General features: G+C 35.0%; 2 protein-coding genes across 3 annotated transcripts in view; both read right to left on the bottom strand.

Annotated features, from left to right (window-relative positions):
• LOC138336165 (probable serine/threonine-protein kinase kinX) overlaps nucleotides 1–8,248 on the bottom strand; it is a 34,460-nt gene extending 26,212 nt beyond the window's left edge. The window contains exons 1-3 of the mRNA XM_069285505.1: nucleotides 8,094–8,248; nucleotides 2,349–2,528; nucleotides 1,735–1,806 (exon numbers count right to left, since the gene is read on the bottom strand). Coding sequence (XP_069141606.1) covers nucleotides 1,735–1,806; nucleotides 2,349–2,528; nucleotides 8,094–8,184 — 343 coding nt within the window. The 5' untranslated portion in view covers nucleotides 8,185–8,248. The remainder of the gene's footprint in view (nucleotides 1–1,734; nucleotides 1,807–2,348; nucleotides 2,529–8,093) is intronic.
• Nucleotides 8,249–20,169: 11,921 nt separating this feature from the next.
• LOC138336781 (latrophilin-like protein 1) lies at nucleotides 20,170–22,222 on the bottom strand. Of its 2 annotated transcripts, none has more exons than XR_011210464.1 (4): nucleotides 21,924–22,222; nucleotides 21,468–21,638; nucleotides 20,678–21,207; nucleotides 20,170–20,325 (listed from the first exon to the last, which is right to left on the bottom strand). XR_011210464.1 is itself a non-coding variant. In XM_069286345.1 (4 exons), exons 1-4 carry the CDS (start codon nucleotides 22,003–22,005, stop codon nucleotides 20,243–20,245), a joined length of 645 nt encoding a protein of 214 aa, XP_069142446.1. In that variant the 5' UTR covers nucleotides 22,006–22,219; the 3' UTR covers nucleotides 20,170–20,242. The 2 variants fall into 2 exon arrangements, 1 of the variants encoding a protein (XP_069142446.1); XM_069286345.1 differs by having other exon boundaries at nucleotides 20,899–21,207; nucleotides 21,924–22,219.
• Nucleotides 22,223–22,754: the final 532 nt, after the last annotated feature.

Genomic DNA, 22,754 nt, shown 5'->3' with positions numbered 1-22,754 from the left:
GGAACCTTTGTCCCTTCACACTTCCTGATCTAATACACGGTACTCACCATGGTTACATCTCACCACCACTGGGGAACCTTTGTCCCTTCACACTTCCTGATCTAACGGTACACGGTACTCACCATGGTTACATCTCACCACCACTGGGGAACCTTTGTCCCTTCACACTTCCTGATCTAACGGTAACACGGTACTCACCATGGTTACATCTCACCACCACTGGGAACCTTGTCCTTCACACTCTATCTAATACCTGTTAATCCTGGGAACCTTTGTCCCTTCACACTTCCTGATCTAACGGTACACGGTACTCACCATGGTTACATCTCACCACCACTGGGGAACCTTTGTCCCTTCACACTTCCTGATCTAACGGTACACGGTACTCACCATGGTTACATCTCACCACCATGGGGAACCTTTGTCCTTCACACTTCCTGATCTAACGGTACACGGTACTCACCATGGTTACATCTCACTACCACTGGGGAACCTTTGTCCCTTCACACTTCCTGATCTAACGGTACACGGTACTCACCATGGTTACATCTCACCACCACTGGGGAACCTTTGTCCCTTCACACTTCCTGATCTAACGGTACACGGTATTCACCATGGTTACATCTCACCACCACTGGGGAACCTTTGTCCCTTCACACTTCCTGATCTAATACACGGTACTCACCATGGTTACATCTCACCACCACTGGGAAACCTTTGTCCCTTCACACTTCCTGATCTAATACACGGTACTCACCATGGTTACATCTCACCACCACTGGGGAACCTTTGTCCCTTCACACTTCCTGATCTAACGGTACACGGTACTCACCATGGTTACATCTCACCACCACTGGGGAACCTTTGTCCCTTCACACTTCCTGATCTAACGGTACACGGTACTCACCATGGTTACATCTCACCACCACTGGGGAACCTTTGTCCCTTCACACTTCCTGATCTAACGGTACACGGTACTCACCATGGTTACATCTCACCACCACCACTGGAGAACCTTTGTCCCTTCACACTTCCTGATCTAACGGTACACGGTACTCACCATGGTTACATCTCACCACCACTGGGGAACCTTTGTCCCTTCACACTTCCTGATCTAACGGTACACGGTACTCACCATGGTTACATCTCACCACCACTGGGGAACCTTTGTCCCTTCACACTTCCTGATCTAATACACGGTACTCACCATGGTTACATCTCACCACCACTGGGGAACCTTTGTCCCTTCACACTTCCTGATCTAACGGTACACGGTACTCACCATGGTTACATCTCACCACCACTGGGGAACCTTTGTCCCTTCACACTTCCTGATCTAACGGTACACGGTACTCACCATGGTTACATCTCACCACCACTGGGGAACCTTTGTCCCTTCACACTTCCTGATCTAACGGTACACGGTACTCACCATGGTTACATCTCACCACCACTGGGGAACCTTTGTCCTTCACACTTCCTGATCTAACGGTACACGGTACTCACCATGGTTACATCTCACTGCCAATGGGGAACCTTTGTCCTTCACACTTCCTGATCTAACGGTACACGGTACTCACCATGGTTACATCTCACCACCAATGGGGAACCTTTGTCCTTCACACTTCCTGATCTAACGGTACACGGTACTCACCATGGTTACATCTCACCACCAATGGGGAACCTTTGTCTTTGCCCATTCACACTCCTGATTTAACAGTACACGGTACTCACCATAGTTATTTCTCACCACCATCGGGGAACCTCTGCCCCCTTCACATTTCCTCGCCTTCTTCTTCTCCTTGACTGAAAAAAATACGATATGATAGAGATGAAGGTAAATGGACAATACGTCTGTGATAGCATGTTGTATCATCTGCCAAACTGGGGATAACGTAACGCATTGATATAACAGAACATGAACCAGGAGAATGGATTCCCAAGCTCAGGAAAGAAATTCATTCTCTCAGCACATGTAGTTTGAAGGTAGTACTAAATATTTCAAAAGTTTTGGGAATTAGAAATCCCAATCCCTGTTTTTATCTCACGTATTATAATGCTCGGTGGTTTGAGACTATAGTTGCATCGACACCAATATAAGATAATGTAAAACCGATGGATGTGAAAAATTATGAATATGATCTAAGATTCAAAATAATCTGAAATCATATCAGAAATATAAGGTACACAAATGGTTTTGATAGGGGAGATCAACAATTGCTATTTTCCTAGCAGTGTATCTATAGTAATTGGACTTTTTTTTACTTTGTTAAAACAACTAAAGTTGAAAGTTAAGTAGCTGTGCGCTCTTATTTCCATTGTTTGTCTAATTAAACAATTAATCTTACCATTTCTAGTTCTCCTTTTCTTCCTGTTTCTACGCCTTCCTCCTACAAACACCCCACGAGACTCAGCATCGCCTAGTATCACTTGGTTAAGTGCATTTTGGATCTTAAGTTTGAGGGGTCGGTGCATACTATTGTTCACGGGTCTGTTGGCGAGGTTATTAGAGTAGCTGCATACTGTCCCTGGAACAAAGAGTGATATTTACATTTCCGTTTTCTCTTTATTATATAACCTTACCAACTGCGAAATCGTTGACACCTGCGTAAACGCAGTGGTTGCCGCGCAAGAATACATGTACACCAACCGGAACACTGACTTCCGCAAGTAGTGTGAATCTGTATGAAAAATCTTCAATATATAACATGTATGAATGTAATAGAAATCTTAAATTTATATAAGTGAATTAAAAAACAACAAATATTGTGCATATGGGTGAAAAAAGATAAAGTTAATGTGGAACTATATTTTGTGTAATCTCCGAATTCGACAACATTTCCCGCCAAATTGAAGCCAGCTGTTCCGGGATTATATCAATTGACCGGCTGTTCCAACAATTGTATAACATTGAAAAAACACAGTTTTATTTGATTTAAACACTTAATTTAAATGAAATGGTCGATCGAAATGTAAATATTAGGAATGATTTTCACTGTTTGTTGTTTACTGGTGTGTAAACTGCATTTTTGTACAGATATTTCATCATCACGTGCTAATTATTAAAAAACATAGAGAGATGAGTACAAAAGGATATCAAACAATGTTGGATAAAATGACAGACGATGATTTATGATGGAGAGATGAGTACAGTAAAATATTAAACAATTAGAGGTGAAATGATGGACGATACTTTATTATGGAGAGGTGAGTACATTAGGATATCAAACGATTAGAGGTGAAATGATGGACGATGATTTATTATGGAGAGATGAGTACAGTAGGATATCAAACGATTAGAGGTGAAATGATAGACGATGATTTATTATGGAGAGGTGAGTATAGTAGGATATCAAACGATTAGAGGTGAAATGATGGACGATGATTTATTATGGAGAGGTGAGTACATTAGGATATCAAACAATTAGAGGTGAAATGATAGACGATGATTTATTATGGAGAGGTGAGTATAGTAGGATATCAAACGATTAGAGGTGAAATGATAGACGATGATTTATTATGGAGAGGTGAGTATAGTAGGATATCAAACGATTAGAGGTGAAATGATGGACGATGATTTATTATAGAGAGATGAGTACATTAGGATATCAAACGATTAGAGGTGAAATGATGGACGATGATTTATTATGGAGAGGTGAGTATAGTAGGATATCAAACAATTAGAGGTGAAATGATGGACTATGATTTGTTATAGAGAGGTGAGTATAGTAGGATATCAAACGATTAGAGGTGAAATGATGGACGATGATTTATTATGGAGAGGTGAGTATAGTAGGATATCAAACGATTAGAGGTGAAATGATGGACGATGATTTATTATGGAGAGGTGAGTATAGTAGGATATCAAACAATTAGAGGTGAAATGATGGACGATGATTTATTATGGAGAGGTGAGTATAGTAGGATATCAAACGATTAGAGGTGAAATGATGGACGATGATTTATTATGGAGAGGTGAGTACAGTAGGATATCAAACGATTAGAGGTGAAATGATGGACGATGATTTATTATAGAGAGGTGAGTACAGAAGGATATCAAACAATTAGAGGTGAAATGATGGACGATGATTTATTATAGAGAGATGAGTACAGTAGGATATCAAACAATTAGAGGTGAAATGATGGACGATGATTTATTATGGAGAGATGAGTACAGTAGGATATCAAACGATTAGAGGTGAAATGATGGACGATGATTTATTATGGAGAGATGAGTACAGTATGATGTCAGACAATGAGAGGTGAAATGAAAGACGATGGTTTATTATGGAGAGATAAGTACAGTATGATGTCAGACAATGAGAGGTGAAATGAAAGACGATGATTTATTATGGAGAGGTGAGTACATTAGGATATCAAACGATTAGAGGTGAAATGATGGACGATGATTTATTATGGAGAGATGAGTACAGTTGGACAATGAGAGGTGAAATGATAGACGATGATTTATTATGGAGAGGTGAGTACATTAGGATATCAAACGATTAGAGGTGAAATGATGGACGATGATTTATTATGGAGAGGTGAGTACAGTAGGATATCAAACGATTAGAGGTGAAATGATAGACGATGGTTTATTATGGAGAGGTGAGTACAGTATGATGTCAGGCAATGAGAGGTGAAATGAAAGACGATGATTTATTATGGAGAGGTGAGTACAGTTGGATATCAAGCAATTAGAGGTGAAATGATAGACGATGATTTATTATGGAGAGATGAGTACAGTATGATGTCAGACAATGAGAGGTAAAATGATAGACGATGATTTATTATGGAGAGGTGAGTACAGTTGGACAATTAGAGGTGGAATGAAAGACGATGATTTATTATGGAGAGGTGAGTACATTAGGATATCAAACGATTAGAGGTGAAATGATGGACGATGATTTATTATAGAGAGATGAGTACAGTAGGATATCAAACAATTAGAGGTGAAATGATAGACGATGATTTATTATGGAGAGGTGAGTACATTAGGATATCAAACGATTAGAGGTGAAATGATGGACGATGATTTATCATAGAGGTGAGTATAGTAGGATATCAAACGATCAGAGGTGAAATGATAGACGATGATTTATTATAGAGAGATGAGTACAGTAGGATATCAAACCATGAGATGTAAAATGATAGACGATGATTTATTATGGAGAGGTGAGTACATTAGGATATCAAACGATTAGAGGTGAAATGATAGACGATGATTTATTATGGAGAGGTGAGTACATTAGGATATCAAACGATTAGAGGTGAAATGATGGACGATGATTTATTATGGAGAGGTGAGTACATTAGGATATCAAACGATTAGAGGTGAAATGATAGACGATGATTTATTATGGAGAGGTGAGTACAGTAGGATATCAAACAATTAGAGGTGAAATGATGGACGATGATTTATTATGGAGAGGTGAGTACATTAGGATATCAAACGATTAGAGGTGAAATGATAGACGATGGTTTATTATTGAGAGATGAGTATAGTAGGATATCAAACAATGAGAGGTGAAATGATAGACGATGATTTATTATTGAGAGAGATACACTGTAAGTGTATCATCAGAATATCACGGTGATGTATGTTATCATACATATATATTTCATTATGATAACACTATAGTTGATGACTTAACAGCATATCAGTTTTTTATAACAATTATTCTGTATACACACTGACTAGTTTAATGTTCAAATAGTGAAGGCGTTTTTTTAGGCATACATTTTAGAACAAATATCAATGTACCTGATTTTAACGTTTAGAAGAAATGACGATTGTGTCTGTATTCTGTTAACCATATATTAGCACGAATAATAAAAAGGTAGACTGCTTAAGATATGAGACTGTTACGTCGTTATCAAAGTAGACAAACATATACAAAGGCCATAATTACACACATACATATAAACACTAGAGGGATGGGCAGACGTGTGCCCAGAAGATGATGTAAGTAAAGCTACTTATGTCAGCCTCGGCGTCTGAGCCCACTCTTGATAGACTACCGGAATAATCTCGTCCGACAATATGGTAGGGTATAACCAACACAGTGGAGTAGGACAGGGGGTGAGGAGTGATCATTCCTGGGATTCACTTGTACAATGTATGTATGTCGCTACGTACAGATTACTATAACAATAAACATATCTATATGCTGCATCGTAACTTCAAAGAGAAAAATAGAACAGCTCAATGAATTCCTATAATTTGTAGGGAAATATATCAAGGAAAGGAACAAAACTTTTTAAGCACATTATAATAACAAACATTAAGGAATAAATGATATTGCAACAGTGTTGTTATGGCAGACATTTAGTGCGAATGGTAACAATAATGTTATCATAATATTTTATGCCAACGTAATGGTTTTGGAGACAATAGGTATACGATGAAAATATGGTTGTGGAAACCAGAGATGATAATCATATTGACTTGTCACTATACAGGGAAACAGGGCCCAGTGATTTGTGAAAGGGAGTCAGGTAGGGCATTGGGAATTACTTTTCTTGGATTTAAAAATCAAGAAATTAAAAAAAAAGAGAAGTGTTGATGTAAAAGAGGAAAGATAGCAAACAAGTGAGCAGTATTGGATGACAAGAGGCCCATTGGTCTTAACGGTGACCTGAGTACAGAATGAAACAAACACTATAAACACTATCTATATTGGCTCATCGGGACCTTGCAGCCAGTCAGTGATTTTCTAAATTTGACTTTTTAATCTATGAAGATTATTTGGAAATAATTTAGAAGAAGGTTTTTCGAAATGTCAGACTTTTTTACCCTGTTTGGCCACAACCCCCTGATCCCTGTGGGTCGACCAGGAACAATATGGATATGTTAAAATGCAATATCTCAGGCTTATTATTCTAACCCAGTTTGACTCATTTCCTATAAAAATTGAGCAAATAATGTTCATAAATATGTTGTTCCAATAGTAAGCTATAGTATATTTGACCCCCTCCCCAGGGGAAACTCTGAGATCCCAGGAACATGAAATTCACAATTTTTGTAAAGGGCCTTAAGACCTTTCAACCTTGTTCCATAAAATCTGTGAATTCAGAAGAAGATTTTTGAAATTTTAGCTATTTTGACCTCTTTTGGCCCCACTCCTCTAGCCAGGACCAATATGCATATTATGTTAAAATGTTATCTCCGGTTAATAATTCTAACCCAGATTGACTCATTTCCTATGAAAACTAAGCAAATAATGTTCATAAATGTGTATTCCCTATTTAATCTGTAGTATACTTGACCGCTCCCCACGGGGAAACGTGAGACTCCAGCGTCATATGATTCACATTTTTTGTAAAGGACCTTAAAATTTTTCCATCTGTGTAGAGTAACGGATTCGATTCTGCTATTTCCAGAACTTCAGACGAAGATTTTTGAAGTTTTGGCCTATTTGACTTCTTTTAGCCTAACCCCTAAGGCCCCTGGGTGTCAGTCATGAAAAAATTGTTAATGTGACTCAATGACCATCTCATAGGGACAGACATAGACACGACTACACATACAGTACATTAATAGAGCAGAAGAGCACGTGAAAGTCTCTTACACAGTCCTACATAACTGACAGGCGCTGCAGCATGGCAAGCACGTGTTTAGGGGCCCCAATGGGGGAATAATTGACTCATCTTATAACCGACAGATTAGAATACCAAAATAAGAAAATACAGATATTTATCGTTATCTAACTTCATTTGTATAAAATAACCTGTCTCTTGAAATGAAATACATTCACAGGTCATAATTTTGATCTGCATGATTTTCAATAAAAAACATATTAATATTACAGAATATTCAAAAACTTAATGTTTGTACCACAAAATATGTTACGAAACAATTATGTTATACATTGTATTATGCTATCCCCTGTAAATTAAAATACGGTGAGTCATTACTTTTTCTTGTGTGTTTCGATTTCCCAAACTTGGTAAGAGACGATCGGGATTAAGGTCAGAGATCCTGAATTGATAATAAACATTCCATACAATACTCAACCATTAATTCAGTCTCTAACGACAATGACAATCTTTATACTGTTTGATAAGAATACAGTAGTGTACATCGGACCTACCTGCAGCCGGCCTGATGAGTTTTTGAAGTAGTCCCTGAAACTGAGTGTTGTATCTCTCCAGCAGTATGCTGTGTACTCGGATCTCATTCATACTTCATCCTATCTCGCGAGATTTTGGCATCTGTAAGTAATCTGCATTGCACGTGCTTTACCGGCGGGAAGTCTGACTATTGTATTAGTCACCAAAATGAGGCACATGTAATGTATTGTTTACTGACAAAGACAATCACTGGATTTGGTTAATTGTTTCTCATCCAATGTTACTTAAATTGTAATACGAGTATATATGGAAAGAATTAAAAGCGGTCGGTATATGCTCCTGGTTTGGCTTAGATGGAATTTCATATCAGAAAGTGTGTTATTTTTATTCAAACGTTTCGTGACGGTAGTATTTAGATTTTAATAGTTTCCATGGACATCTCTTTGAGTCATTTTTAATTCAAACGCTGAATGATCTGACCACTTCGATGAAATTTACAAATCAGTAATGAAAAAAAATGAATGTCCAAAAAAATTAAATTTATGTTAAAGTGTGATCCTCTATACGGTTTGAAATCATGATTAAACGACGGGTATTTGCAGACTAAAAATATCTGAGAGCATGTCTTGGTAATAACACATTATCAGGGTTGGCAGCTAGGTCACGTGATCTACAGCACCCCACTTCACTTAATAAGCGATTAAAAAGTACATTTAATCTAACTAACACGTTACATACTGTGTACGACAATATTTCGGAAATGTTTTTCTTTCATTTAACATATCACTCATTGCCAACACTTACATGCAACTGGAGTAATCCGTGAAATCATCGTCAAATTTAAACTACTAGCTGCAATATTGTAGCTCAAAAGACTTTAAGATAAAAAATGGTGTCATAGTAAGCCGTGTACGTATATTCGTTCTACCCAAACAACTAGCTACCCGTGTCTAAAATGCCTTTGAAATATGATATGGATAAGCGAGGTTGTTAACAGTAATCTCAAATTCTCTGTCAGTCAAAATTAGATAATTACTTAAACAAACGGTAGAACCGGTTGTTATGACTAAACAAAGTGACCATATGCATGTTGTGATCAAAGTATGTTTGTGGCATAGTGTTATTGTTACGATTAGATTGATGTCAAATGATTAATGTTTCTGAAGACCAATGCGGCCTATAATGAAAAATAAAAATATTCTAATAAACAAAGCTTATCTAGCATTGACACTTCATAATAAGGATACATGAATCTGCATTCTAACATTTATTGCATCAATCTATACGTACTGTATCCTCGATAAGGGTTAACTTCATAACTTACAACGATGTTGTGGTAATTAACCAACATTTGTAAAGTGCTGTCCAGATACTTGCTAATTTGACCGTAGTTTTATCATCAATATCTTCGGACCATCAATGGCGGATCCTTCACAAGATTATATGTTACAATTAGTATTTAGTTCAATATATAAAGTTTTAATTATTTTATTATGAAATTTCACATTTCGTTATTGTGTTTTATAAGACCGATATCAACATACACTGTACATGTAATGCTCGGAAACATAGTCAGTTTGTATTTTTTATTTCATAGAATGTACAGGATTTACTTATAAATGGTCAATACACGTGTGAATTTGTATACAGTGTTTGATGCATGGATTGACATGGTTGACTGACTCCTAAACAGATGTTAAAGTGTGCAAGTTTTTACCTGTTTTTTTTTTTTTTTTTTTTTTAAAAATAAATGTTTATTTATAATAAGCATAACAACAAAATACACATCTGTCCTCTCACAGGAGGAGACTTATTCGTCGTTCGCACTTTCAATCACGCACATACCTTACGTTCATAAATGGTATTATGTAACCTTAAATGTAAGGGAGATAATAGACTAACCGGAAGTTCATATTTTCACGTGGGCGTACATCTCCCACACGTGGCCGATAATACACGTGGAAATATTATCAGTGTTTGGATGGTCACACGTGTTTAGTCTCTTTACAATACTGCTATTTTTGGTAAGTACACAATTTTTTTACATTTTTAATTGCTGTTGCTGAATCCATACTATCACAGCCAGGGACCTGGGAAGTACGTTTGCATTGCCGTGTAAAACTTTTACAATGAAGGCCTAATGTGTAAACAACGACTCATTTCAGTTCCAGTGTCGGTCTCAAGCCTAACAAAAATCGGCCTAAAATATACTTTACCGACACTATAATAGGATCATAACATATAACGGATGCAACAGACTTCCAGGTCTCTTTGTATACAGTATACGTATGAATTCAAGTTATTTCAGCGTTTAAACAATTTTCATCTGATTATGTCATTGATAAAGCAATGATAGTTGCACATTATACGTCATATCTTAGATAACTATAATTAATGCAAACTACGTAGATAATTAGATAAATAATATAATTATTTTTCTAAATAATCAATGAGATGTATATGTCAAATATTAATTTAGTACGTTTTTGTGTACTTCTGTTTATACCTGTATATATATATATTAAGTAGCATGCACCAATGTCATGTACATGTACCTGGTACCTTACAATTGTTATGTACTAGGCCTATACCAAAAAGAATGTATTTTGTATATTTTGTATGCTGATTTGTTGTTATTATTACTTTTCAGTGTCCAAAGAGGAATATTATACATTGTGGATTTTATTAAAAGTGATTGTTTGAAATTTTCCATGGATCTGAAGAAAGAATAGTTAAAAGAAGAGAAAAAACAAAAACAAAGCTGCTGAACACTTCAGAAGATAGATTTCCCTAAAGGACATGGACATTTTTTTTTTTAAATTGTGTGTCATTTTTTTTTTCATAATTAGTGATTAACTAATATGTTTATTTGTTTTTAGTTTTTACACTTATTGTTGAAGGTGTTTGAGAAATTTAGTATAAAAGGTTAGATCTGCCATAAACATATTATAAATATCTAGACTCTTTTGTCTTTTTTCACTGACATAAAAAGATTTATATATTGTGTACCCTGCTAATGCTAGCATAAAGTTAAATTGTTTCATTTTTTTGTTTCCCGGTTTGTATCCAATAACCAAATATTTTAATTTTCTAATATTTATAATTATTCCTAATTTATGCATATTGATTGTTAGGGTATTCCAAAATGTTTCTACATGGGCGCGCACTCGATGAAAAAATGTAAGTTATCATCAATCTTATTACAATATGGACACAAGTCTGAATTTTCTATCCTCCATCTCTTCAGATTTTTTCTAGTTGGAATAATATTATGAATCAATTTCCATTTGAAGATTTTCAATGCATTATCATGCAAGTTTTTGAAGATGAATTTAAAATTTTCATGGAAATCTTTATTCCCAGCATGGAATTGATTTTTCCACTTTTCTATCAGACTTGGGTTTTCTTTTTTAGATTTACACCCGGTCCACCCCAACTGCGAATGATAAATATTATGAAGTTCCTTACCGTCAATCGATTGATTTGTAACACAGCGAGAAATTCTGTACCGTGTAGCGATAAACGCTAACACTCTACCGACACAACGTGGCTATTTTTAGACTCCGAGTACTGTCGCCAAATCCACAGGTAAATCGCGGGGCGCTCTGGCTACATCAGCTATACCAAACACAATCGTAAATGTTACAAATACCGTAAAATCTTGTGTTACTTACACACCAGTGTACTTTGCACATGTATTTTTTCTTATGGCTTTAAATACTGAAAAAAATCTACTATCGGTATATTTTGCGCATTCAAATTTTGGGGAAAACGATGTCCGGGGAACCACAAATTCAGTGTTATAAAGGTGGTAATTTCATTGCAAAACATTCACAATAAATGCTTGACAACTTGCACAAAAAGTGTTGTATTTAGAAGAAATAACATAATATAATTGCACTGTGCTTGTTTTCTTTTATTGGCCACCGTAACTGAAACAGTGAAATATATCTTGCAGAACATGTCAAAAACATTGGCAGTCCGCCGTATTCGATCCGTACACATGTCAATGTCTGGAGATATTACACATGAATAGTTATCAGAACTATTTGAAAATATTATAATTTAGTTACTTTAATATTGCCACAATAAGTTTTAAGTGTGTTTGAGATCATTAACAAACTTTAAAGAGCATTCCGATAGCATTTACGTTGGCTTGCAATAATCACATCGTGAGTGAACTCACTATCTGTACGGCACCAGATCCAAGCTGATGGCTAATTATATATAACAGTACGGTTAAAATGCCACTAACCTTCTAGCTTGTCAGTTTTGCTGTAATAATATTACAAACCACTTATTGAAAATCCTAAATATAGGACAGTTTAGGACTCGTCTTATAAATCCCACTAGCCCGAGATGACTCTTTGCACACGGCCTGCAGCCGGGACATGTTATGGCGGTTCCCTACGTAATGAGCATAGCTAGATCTATAAGGAGTTTCATATGCAGTTTTACTAGAAATATGAAGATTTGTTAAAATATCTAAAATAAAGAAATACTAGTCAAGTGAATTTTTATGCAATTTGAAGAATATTTGTTTTGTTTTTAAGTAGATACAGACGCATTGTTGATGATATATAGATCGGTTAAGCTAACTAGCCATTCAGTTTCGTTAAGCTGGATGAGAGGCCCGAGCGTAGCATCCAGTACCAGTTTACCTGTGGATTTGGCGACAGTACTGGAGTCTATAAATAACTACACTCATTCAATACATCGATACAAGTCAGCGGTAGAGCGGTAGGGGTTTATATACACGCATCGTTCGCAGTTGGGGTGGACCGGGTGTAATTAAGGTGTTATATATAAATTTATTAGTATACCCATTTAACATTTCAATTTCATCTTTATTTACTTCCACTGTTTCTAGTTCCAATTTCTCAACCCATGATTTTGGTATAGATTTTTTTTATTTTCATGAGTTCAGCAATCCAATTAGCTTTACTTATTAATTTTGAATAAATGGTGGCATCATTTAGTTTTCCAGCTTCATCACATAAGTCTTTTATTGTTATTATACCACTGTCTATCCAGTGTTTAAATATAATAGATTTACCCCCGCATGTGATGTTGGCATTACCCCATATTATTTCATTTTGAATACTTGTAGGTACTTGTATATTATTTGTATTTATATTCTTAAATTTTACCCACGAGTCAAGAATATTTTTGTAAAAGGATGGAATTTCTTCTATGTTTTGTACCATTCTTAGAGATTGTATTCGCATTCTGAAGATTAATAATTTCTTTCCAAATTTGTCAAAATGAAATTTTGGTATAACTGTCCAGTTTGAAGATTGATTTGTTGTATCAAAAAACCTGTTTACCCATGTTATTCTTAACATTTCAATGTGTGTTTCAATATCTCTTATTTTCAAACCTCCTTCATCTAATTCATTTATCATTACTTTTCTTTTTATTTTATCTGGTTTATCATCCCATAGATATCCATATATAATTTTTTCTAAAGCCTTAACCTGTTCAGTCGTTACATGCTGCACTGTTGCTAGGAATGTTATTTTCGGTATTATCAATGCATTTATTATAGTTGTTTTTCCAATTAATGTGAGTTTTCTTTTTTTCCAATTTTTTATCAGGTAATTAATAGAGTTAATGTTTTTTTCCCAGTTAATCTGTTCCACTTCTCTTTTTTTAGTACCAAATATCACGCCAAGAGACTTTATATTATCTCGTGTCATCTTTATCCCATATACATCTTTTTTATTTTTGTTTTTGCCTAACCAAAGACCTTCAGATTTTTCTTTATTCAACTCAAGTCCAGAATGCATACCAAAGTATTCAATTTCTTTTATTGCATTTTTTATATCATTTGATTTTAAAAACAGTGTTGTATCATCTGCCAACTGTGAAATTTTCATTGTTTTTCCTTTAATTGTAACTCCTTTAATGTTGTTGTTATTTCTTATTTTAATTGCCATTATTTCAACTGATATTACAAAAATCAAACAACTTAATGGACAACCTTGTCTTATTCCTCGAGATATTTTGTATGAATCTGATATGAAGTTGTTGTTTGAAATACACCCATATATATCGTAATACAGTGTGCGAACCCAGGATATGAAAGATTCTCCAAAACCAAAATATTTTAGCGCATTAAGCATAAAATCCCATTCGATGGTATCAAAAGCTTTTTTAAAATCCAAAAATATGACTGCACTATCTGTTTCAAATTTTTCTGCATAATCTATTATATCTTGTATTTGCCTTATATTAAACCCAATAAATCTGTTTTTGATGTATCCATTTTGATCAGAGTGTATAATGCTTGGCATAATTTTTTTCAATCTTTGTGCTAGCACATATGCTGCAATCTTATAATCTATATTAAGTAAAGTGATTGGCCTCCAATTTTGTAAAGAAGTTTCATCTCCTTTTTTGTAAATTAAAGAGAGTAGGCCTATTTTCTGTGACTCTGACATTTCACCATCACGATATGCTTCATTTAATGCATCTATTACTAGATCTCCTATAATACTCCAGAAGTGCTCATAGAATTCTACAGTAAGGCCATCCAGACCAGGGCTTTTATTTTTTTCATATTTTTAATAGCAAATGTACATTCAATTTTTGTTAGGACTCCATCACACTGGACTTTTTCAGCTTCATTTAGTGTACGTTGAATATTTGTATTTTCCAGATACCTCTTTATGGATTCTTTTTTGGGATTTTTACTTGTGTATAAGTCTTCATAAAACAGGCGTATGACATCAAGAATTTTGTTTTCATCAGTTACTAAGTTATTATCTTTATCTCGAACTTTATGTATGACTTTTTTGGCCTGTCTTTGTTTTTCTAAGCCCAAAAAGTATTTATTTGTTCTCTCCCCCTTAGTTATGTATTGACATCTAGATCTTATTTTTTCTCCTTGTGCTTTATGGTCATAATATGCTTCTATTTCCTTTTCTAATTGTTTAATCTGTTCATCATTAATTTTATCTGGTGCATTTTCATTTATTTCATAAAGCTTTGTAAGTTTTTCTTCTAGATATGTAACATCATCTTTTCTTTGTTTACTTTGTTTTTTACAGAAATTTATTGTAGCTTCCCTTATTAGAACTTTAATATAGTCCCATGTTTGTCTTTTATTTAGGTTACCCCTTTGGCATTCTCTTTCTGCTATTTTAATAACATTTTTTATTTTTTTATTGTAATTATTATCTGTAAGTACACTGTTATTCATTTTCCAATTTCCCTTTCCCCGATTTTCGCCTACATTTATTAGTTTAAGTGATACAGCCATATGGTCAGTTGATCGTATCTGTGCTGGCCTTATGTCACATGACTTTATCCTATTTATGAAATCTTTTGTTATCAGCCAGTAGTCTAATCTGCTTGCTTCCCTTCCATTTTTTCGTCTCCAACTAAATTGCATAATCTTTGAGTTTTTTTCGCGCCAGATATCAATAAGTTTAAAAAATTTCATTAAATCTGTTAAACCGAAAACAGGTTTTCTAATTTTGGCATTCCTTGATTTTCTGTCGATTGGCTTCAGGGTTTCATTAAAATCACCCCCTATTATATTTATACCTACACTTATTTTATTCATGTTTTCTTTTAATTTTAAAAAAAATGTATTTCGCTTAACCGGATCATTTGGTGCATAAATATTTGTTACGGAGTATATATTATTATTTATTTTTAAGACTAACATTAAAATTCTCCCATCGTCAGACTTGTATTGGTCTATTAAAGTATATTGTACATTTTTATTAATATATATTGAAACACCCCTGCTATCACTTGTCCAAATGTTATGATAGATTTGTCCTTCATACTCTTGTTCTAGCAAGGGAAATAACTCTTGTGTATAGTGAGTTTCTTGTAGAAAAACCAGGTCACATTTTTGTTGCTTTATGTATTGTATTAACCGTTGTCTTTTTGAACCATCTCTCAAACCCTGTGCATTCAAGGAGATAAAATGTAGATTTTTTATGCTATCCATAATATTATTTGTTTGTTTGATTTATAATTGTTATTTTTTGTTTTCAAATATATACATACTATTGATGTTGTTTGTGTACAGTCATATGAGTGTGATAAATGTTTACATGAATTTTGTTTTTGTGACCTATACCAATGATTATACATGTTCATATACAACTTTATACATTCTGTATATTTTACATACATATTACTTATATACATGTAGATATGCATGCCAATAATATTTTTAACTTCATTTTTATACATGATATCTTTTAAACTCTCTTTCTTAATATGTGTCTCACATACAACAGTTACACTCTCATACACACAGTTTACAGACTCATACTTGTACTGATACACATACGTTTCATTTTTTATTAAGTACATGTATATGTTGTATTGGAAAAATATTTTCATTGAGGATCTACATGTTTTTATATAGGCATACATTCTCTTTACATATACATATGTATACCTAAACATATCCTTTACATATAGGATTCTGAATTTTTGCATATGATGTAGTATTGATTGTACATGCCAAAATTCATAAACAGTTTGTGCATTCATACCTGTTTTGATGATTTGGTGTAACTTACTTTGATCATAACAATATGTTTTTATTAAGCAAAAAAGTATAGTATACATACTTTCAACCATACTAGTACTTGTGATTCTGAATTTTTTTTTTTTTTTTTTTTTTTTTGCGCTATACATTTTTGGATATACATTTGGACTATCAATTCAGAACTCAAAGGTACACTTGTATTTTCACATCCATGCATGTTTTTGTAAATGTACACTTCTAAACATTGCATGTAAGAATATAGTTTTACAGCATGCATGCATATTGATTTTTTACAATTTAATATACATAGTATTATATTGATAATAAGTTTTTGTGTTATTATTATACAGATAGCATATATACTTATATAAATGCATTTATATGCTTTACTCAAACATGCATATATGCATCCTGTGGTGCACATCAAGCTTATACAAAACAAAAACCTGAATATGCATTTAAAATTGAATAAGTCATAATGAATATTATTTCTTTTTTCTTTGATTTCACTATATTTTTTCATATTACACATATATATGCATATGAGAAAAAATGAATTTATTGTTTCTTTGATCTTAATAATATTGTGAATATAACATATGTATTCACATGTACATGTACCTACATATATTGTACATTTGCGTAGGTCATTACATACTAAAAGTGTTTGTAATAAGTATACGTGAATTATAACTTTAATGTAAGTAGAACACATCATGTTTGTTTTTCATTTTTAATTTTGTTTGAATACATTCACATACATTCTTCTGTATGCATGTATCTCTGTTGTTCGTTTAACAATAAATTCTTGTTTAATACAAGTTTTATTTGTTATTGAACTTTTTTCACTAATTGATTTAGACACTGACATTGTTTGAAAACAATTACTTGGGTGAGTGCTTTGTACCATTTTCATTGTCCCTGTGTACCTGCACATGCACCTGCAATTTTGTTTTTTTCTTAGGGGAACCATCCAGTGGAGTGGGTGGTGTTCTACCCTCTTGTTTCTTATTGGTATTGGAGTTTTTTGGAGTGTCTTTACTCAAGATCATAAATTCTTCAAGAGAAAAGCGATTGACTTTCCCTTTGGACCGTTTTGCTTTTCTCTTTGTACGCTTCTTTTTGGAACTCGCGCGCGAGGGAGTCACATCCGTCTTTATCGCATCATCATCGGATGAGTCACTGTCTCTGTTACCATCTGTACACGTACATGTACTTGAGTCCTCATCATGATCATGATCAGTTACTGATCCTTCACGATCAGTTTCTGTATGCTCTTGTCGCGATCCGCTTTCCCCCGGGGGAGACGGTTTTACTTCTTCATAGTTTCCAGAGAATGCGTTTGAATTTGTGGTCTGAAGAAGGGAAGGACAGTCTATCATTCGATGCCCTGGCATATTGCATTCCCGACAAACCCATGAATTGGTACAGTCTCTCGTCACATGGCCAGTTTGTAAACACTTCTTACAGTTCAAATTATTAGGATCAGATATCGTTTGGCGTGTATCTGATTTCGGCTGTTCAGCATGGAAAACCGTTGCGTTGTATCTGCCGATTTTCATATTTCTTGGGAGGGGGGTGTTAAGTTTGTCTGTTATTACAATTCTATCCCCTGTGTCACAATTCGTAAGTTTGTTATCGACTCTCAGTTTTTCTCTGTACATCGATTTTATTACACACTTGTACATGGTAAGAGCTCTCTTGATTTGCCCATCATCGGCTGAAAGGGGTACATTTGAGACACGAATTCTGCTTGTGTTCTCTGGATTGTTATCAGGGCGTCTGGGGTTGGTGGCAAGCAATTGGACTAGCTTTTTACGAATTACAATACCTGTAGTCAGCAGCTTTGTCCGATCCATGATATTGTCCACGTACACCCTCCACATTTTCCCTGTTCGTTGTAGGCCACATATGTGGTTTGCCTCAATCTTCTCTCCGATAGATTTGTAAAGTTCCTGGTGCGTTAGCCAGTCCTTGCGTTGGGGTTGCGTCAATCCAAAGATTTCTCTTTCCATGATGAAAATTGGCTTTGCTGACCCATATCCTTCCGGTATAATGGTTTCTGGTTCAGAAAACAACAACATTGGCAAAAGTTCTTTCGTTTAACTCACTTCCCGCCATATTGTCCATTGTCTGAGAAAATTCCAGCGATATTTTCCAATTTCTTTAAAACTGGAATTGTTCACCACTTATTTTTTCAGAAATCTACTTTCTGAAAAATGAACTACAGCTTGTAGTCTGCCTATATCAAGAAAAGTAGCACTTTTCGTAGTATTTTTCAATAAAATACCCGATACATTTGAGTGTAGAGAAAAAACCCGTCACCTTGGTTCAGGGGCGATAACTCTCCTTTTTACCTGTTACTGGTATACATGTGATGAATGGTGTGATATGGATGAACGCACATATGCAAATTTATCTTTTGTTTGGTTTGATTTTATCAATTTTTAAGGACCTGCCAGGTTTGCTGGTGGAGGAAAGCCGGAGTACCCGGAGAAAACCCCCGATCAGCGGTCAGTACCTGGCAACTGCCCCACATGGGATTCAAACTCGCGACCCAGAGGTGAAGGGCTTGTGGTAATATGACCACTCTGCCACCGTGGCACCAAAAAAATTTTGTTATAAAAAATTGTTTTGAAACATTTCTGAAATTGTATTGACACTCCCAGCTGTACTCAGGTTTACCTAACTGGTTTATATTGAATGACAGTCCAAAAATGATCACATTTAAACCAAGCAGCGGTTCATACGATGAAATATAACACAAAAATAAAAGACTTCAGTATATACAGCAGCGATGACTGAGGGCCTTAATACCATCACTCCCTCTCCGTAAGCTAATGGCCGACATTACACATGGTTATAGTTACAAATGTATATGGTTTGGTGCTTGGAACTTTTTCTGTCGCTTGATACATCTATCTGATCTATAAGGTTTAATGTAAATACCGGTACTATAACCCAAAGATTTATTCATGAAAAAAGGAGTGAGGGTGATTCGGTAGACTGGTCACCAGTCTCTAGAATATTAAAAAAAAATATTGACTTGATTATTTTTGTCTCTTCTACGTGCCTGATTCTAGATTAAGTTTCAAACTAGGGGAGGGGGATTATTTAGTAAAGAACTCTGCTGAGAAAGTCTTATCCACAACTTAGGGTCTGGTGGCCAGTCTAGTGATTCGGTTTCGCTTTTCTGGAGGATTTTGTAGTATGGCGTAATTTGCTATCGGAGGATGCGCGTTTGAATTACACTAGTTCTCAGCAGTGTAATTCAGAAGGCACAAGACATGGAATTTCTGGTCGCATATAACGGTCGAACTAGTCATTTCGAATACAGAAAGTGAGACAATGTACAGACAATTGTGTGTTTCGTCCTGAAACAAGCTTAATATACTACCGAAAATAAAGTGCAATCAACAGTTTTGTTTAATTGACTGTCAAACATTAATGTGGATTATGAGCGTTAGAAAAGCGAAATACGATACTATTATAAAAGGAAACAAACTTTATTTATGAAGTGTGTAAAATTTACAAAGAAAGACTCGACGTGACGCAGTGTAAAACAAAGAACGACTCGATGTGAAAAAGAATCAATGTTATTTAATCGCAAAATAAACGTTTTGTTTGCATACTGCATGTTGATGTTCCCTGTTAAATCCTTTGCAGGAACAGAATTAATGATGCCATCAATGTGCTAACAGATGCAGACGTATGATCAGCCAAGGATGTCGTGCCTGTTAAAAGCAAGCCAAGTCAATGTGTGACCATTTACAACATAGATATAGACAATACATGCTTAAAATCTTACTATACAAGGTTTATTTTGGTGCGAGACTTAGGAAAGCCAAGACTATGATGACGAGGCTATGCCAAGTCATCTCGGCTATCTGTTTCGACCACCAAAATAAATCTGGTATTGTCAGATACTACATGTAACCATGTATTCTGTTTATCCTGCAACTATTTCTAAAATTAAGTCCGTTCCACTACGATAAGAATGATACTGATAGTGTTTTAAAATCACATATACAAATTATTAATGAAGTGAAAACGAATAAATAAATTCAATATGTTGCTAATACATACCTTCATCTATCCCAGTGTCCAGAAACTCTCTCTTCTCATACTTCATATAATTTAAACGTGTAATATCTAACGATTATACTTTACCAAATAATTGAGAATTATGATATAGCACAGAGTGCACTTTAGATAAACTGCAACGTTTCAAAAATGACGTCATTCTAATGTTATGCGATGATAAATTTCAACCCAGTTACTTTTAAAGAAACCTTTCTTCATAGTACCTGGCAAAACACATTCGACCTCCACTTCTAGGTACTTATAAATTCCAAAGCAAGGATCTTCTCCGAAGAGTTCATTAGCGGCAGTGATTGTACACTGTGTCTGACCCTCACACCACCCTCTGACCACACTAAGAGAGCTTGGGGAGCGACATGTTGTGGTGTTGTGAAGCCGCTCCAGACCATAATACGGGTGAACACATACGACGGTCGATGTCCGACCGTAGTTAGCATAGGTCACGTGGAGAACTTTCCCGGGCTGGTCATGACAACCAATGATGTGGCTCTTTAGTTCACAGATAAAACCATACTCTACAGCAAAACCAAAAAATAAATCATATAATACCCTATGTTTCATAATTTGGTGACTTGTTTATGTAGCAAAACAGCGAAATGAATCTTCACTGTTAACATAGTTTACGCAAGAAAATATGCATTTGTTTGCTATGGTAACCTCATCTTAGGCCATCGATATATATTTCCTTATGTTATTAATGTTTTTAAGAAACTTTATATTTGTTTTGGAAAGATAAAGGACCTTTAAAGCGCACCCATATTTGGGACCGACTTACCAGCTGTACAGTGTACCTCTTGGCCGACATCGTTGAAGAACCTTGCGATACATCCCCCACAGTAATCCGGTTGACATCTGGTGGTAAGGTCAGAATGACAGAAAACCGTGTCTTCGCCAGCTAAACACGGATTGGTACAGTTTGTGTACAAGTGTTTTCTTGCTGGACAGACTGAAAATAAACAAAGATGTAAAAGTCTTAATATTTCTTTTTCTGCTGAGCAAGCCGACAGCAAATGTATTTTACAATATTGTTTTAAAATACAGGTCATTTTTGTCATTTTATTTCTGTCGGATAGACTCGAATAAATGCATGCATTTTTCTGTTGGATAGTCTATTAATAAATCTATACGTTTTACAATAGTGAAGATGTATTTACATTTTGAAAAATATAACTTAATTTTAACATATCTGGTAAATAAATAATAATTCAATGTTCACATAAAACAAACGTACCTGTATCTAGTCCCGTGGTAAATGTATGGCACAATAGAAAGGTGAAGATATTTAAAATCTTCTGACCGCGTACGGAGTCCATTTTGTTTACTCATAAATTACACTCTTGTGTAAAGGTCGACCAAGCCAGTTTCAAAATACCCTTAATTATCGATAACTTGCTGTTTTCAGAAAATCCAAATCGAAAGTGAAATATGTTAGCGAATAGTAGAAAATCGCATAATGAAAGCGGATGTCAACTGCATATACCTGTTTTGTTTGATAATGGTAACAGTTAATCGAAATGTAGTGATGACAAATTTATACTCATTGGTAATAGCGGGTATATGTAGTACATCGTCAGCCTAGGGCAAAGAGATTGACCCTTTTCAATGACTAGCCATTGTTTTAACGTTTTTGTATAGAATAGCGTGAAGCTAAGCGGTGCTTTAAGTCATTTGTGTTGTACCGAATGTATTGTCACTCACATTACATTATCAACAACTACAATCGCGAGTCACCCATACATACACGACAAATTACGATTTTTCGATTACTGTGAGTGTCAATGATAAATGCAGGTGCAGTCTTAGGTATACAAAGTATTAGCGTTTTTCTTTTTCGATAAAATGCACCAAAAAACATTTATTTATATTGTATCTTGAGAATACAGAGCATCAAAATGCATTTTATACCCCAAAAAATCGCCTGTTTTATTATTAATATGTGTGAATTTGAAATATGTGCTCAGTTTTGAGTAATTTTATTTCTTTTCCGAGGTGAGAGTTGGGAGCAATTACTACATTATAAAATGGTATTGTTTATTGTGGGATTTACTGGCATTTCGGTACA

This window comes from Argopecten irradians, chromosome 12 (assembly GCF_041381155.1).
Source record: "Argopecten irradians isolate NY chromosome 12, Ai_NY, whole genome shotgun sequence".
Taxonomy (NCBI): Eukaryota; Metazoa; Mollusca; class Bivalvia; order Pectinida; family Pectinidae; genus Argopecten; species Argopecten irradians.
This window is presented reverse-complemented; position numbering and strand designations above follow the sequence as displayed.

Coding starts and splice junctions, on each gene's coding strand:
- LOC138336781 (XM_069286345.1), bottom strand. CDS start 22,005: ATGGACTCCGTACGCGGTCAGAAGATTTTAAATATCTTCACCTTTCTA. Junction 21,639..21,923: donor TACCACGGGACTAGATACAG/GTACGTTTGTTT, acceptor GTTTATTTTCAG/TCTGTCCAGCAAGAAAACAC. Junction 21,208..21,467: donor AGAGGTACACTGTACAGCTG/GTAAGTCGGTCC, acceptor GTTTTGCTGTAG/AGTATGGTTTTATCTGTGAA.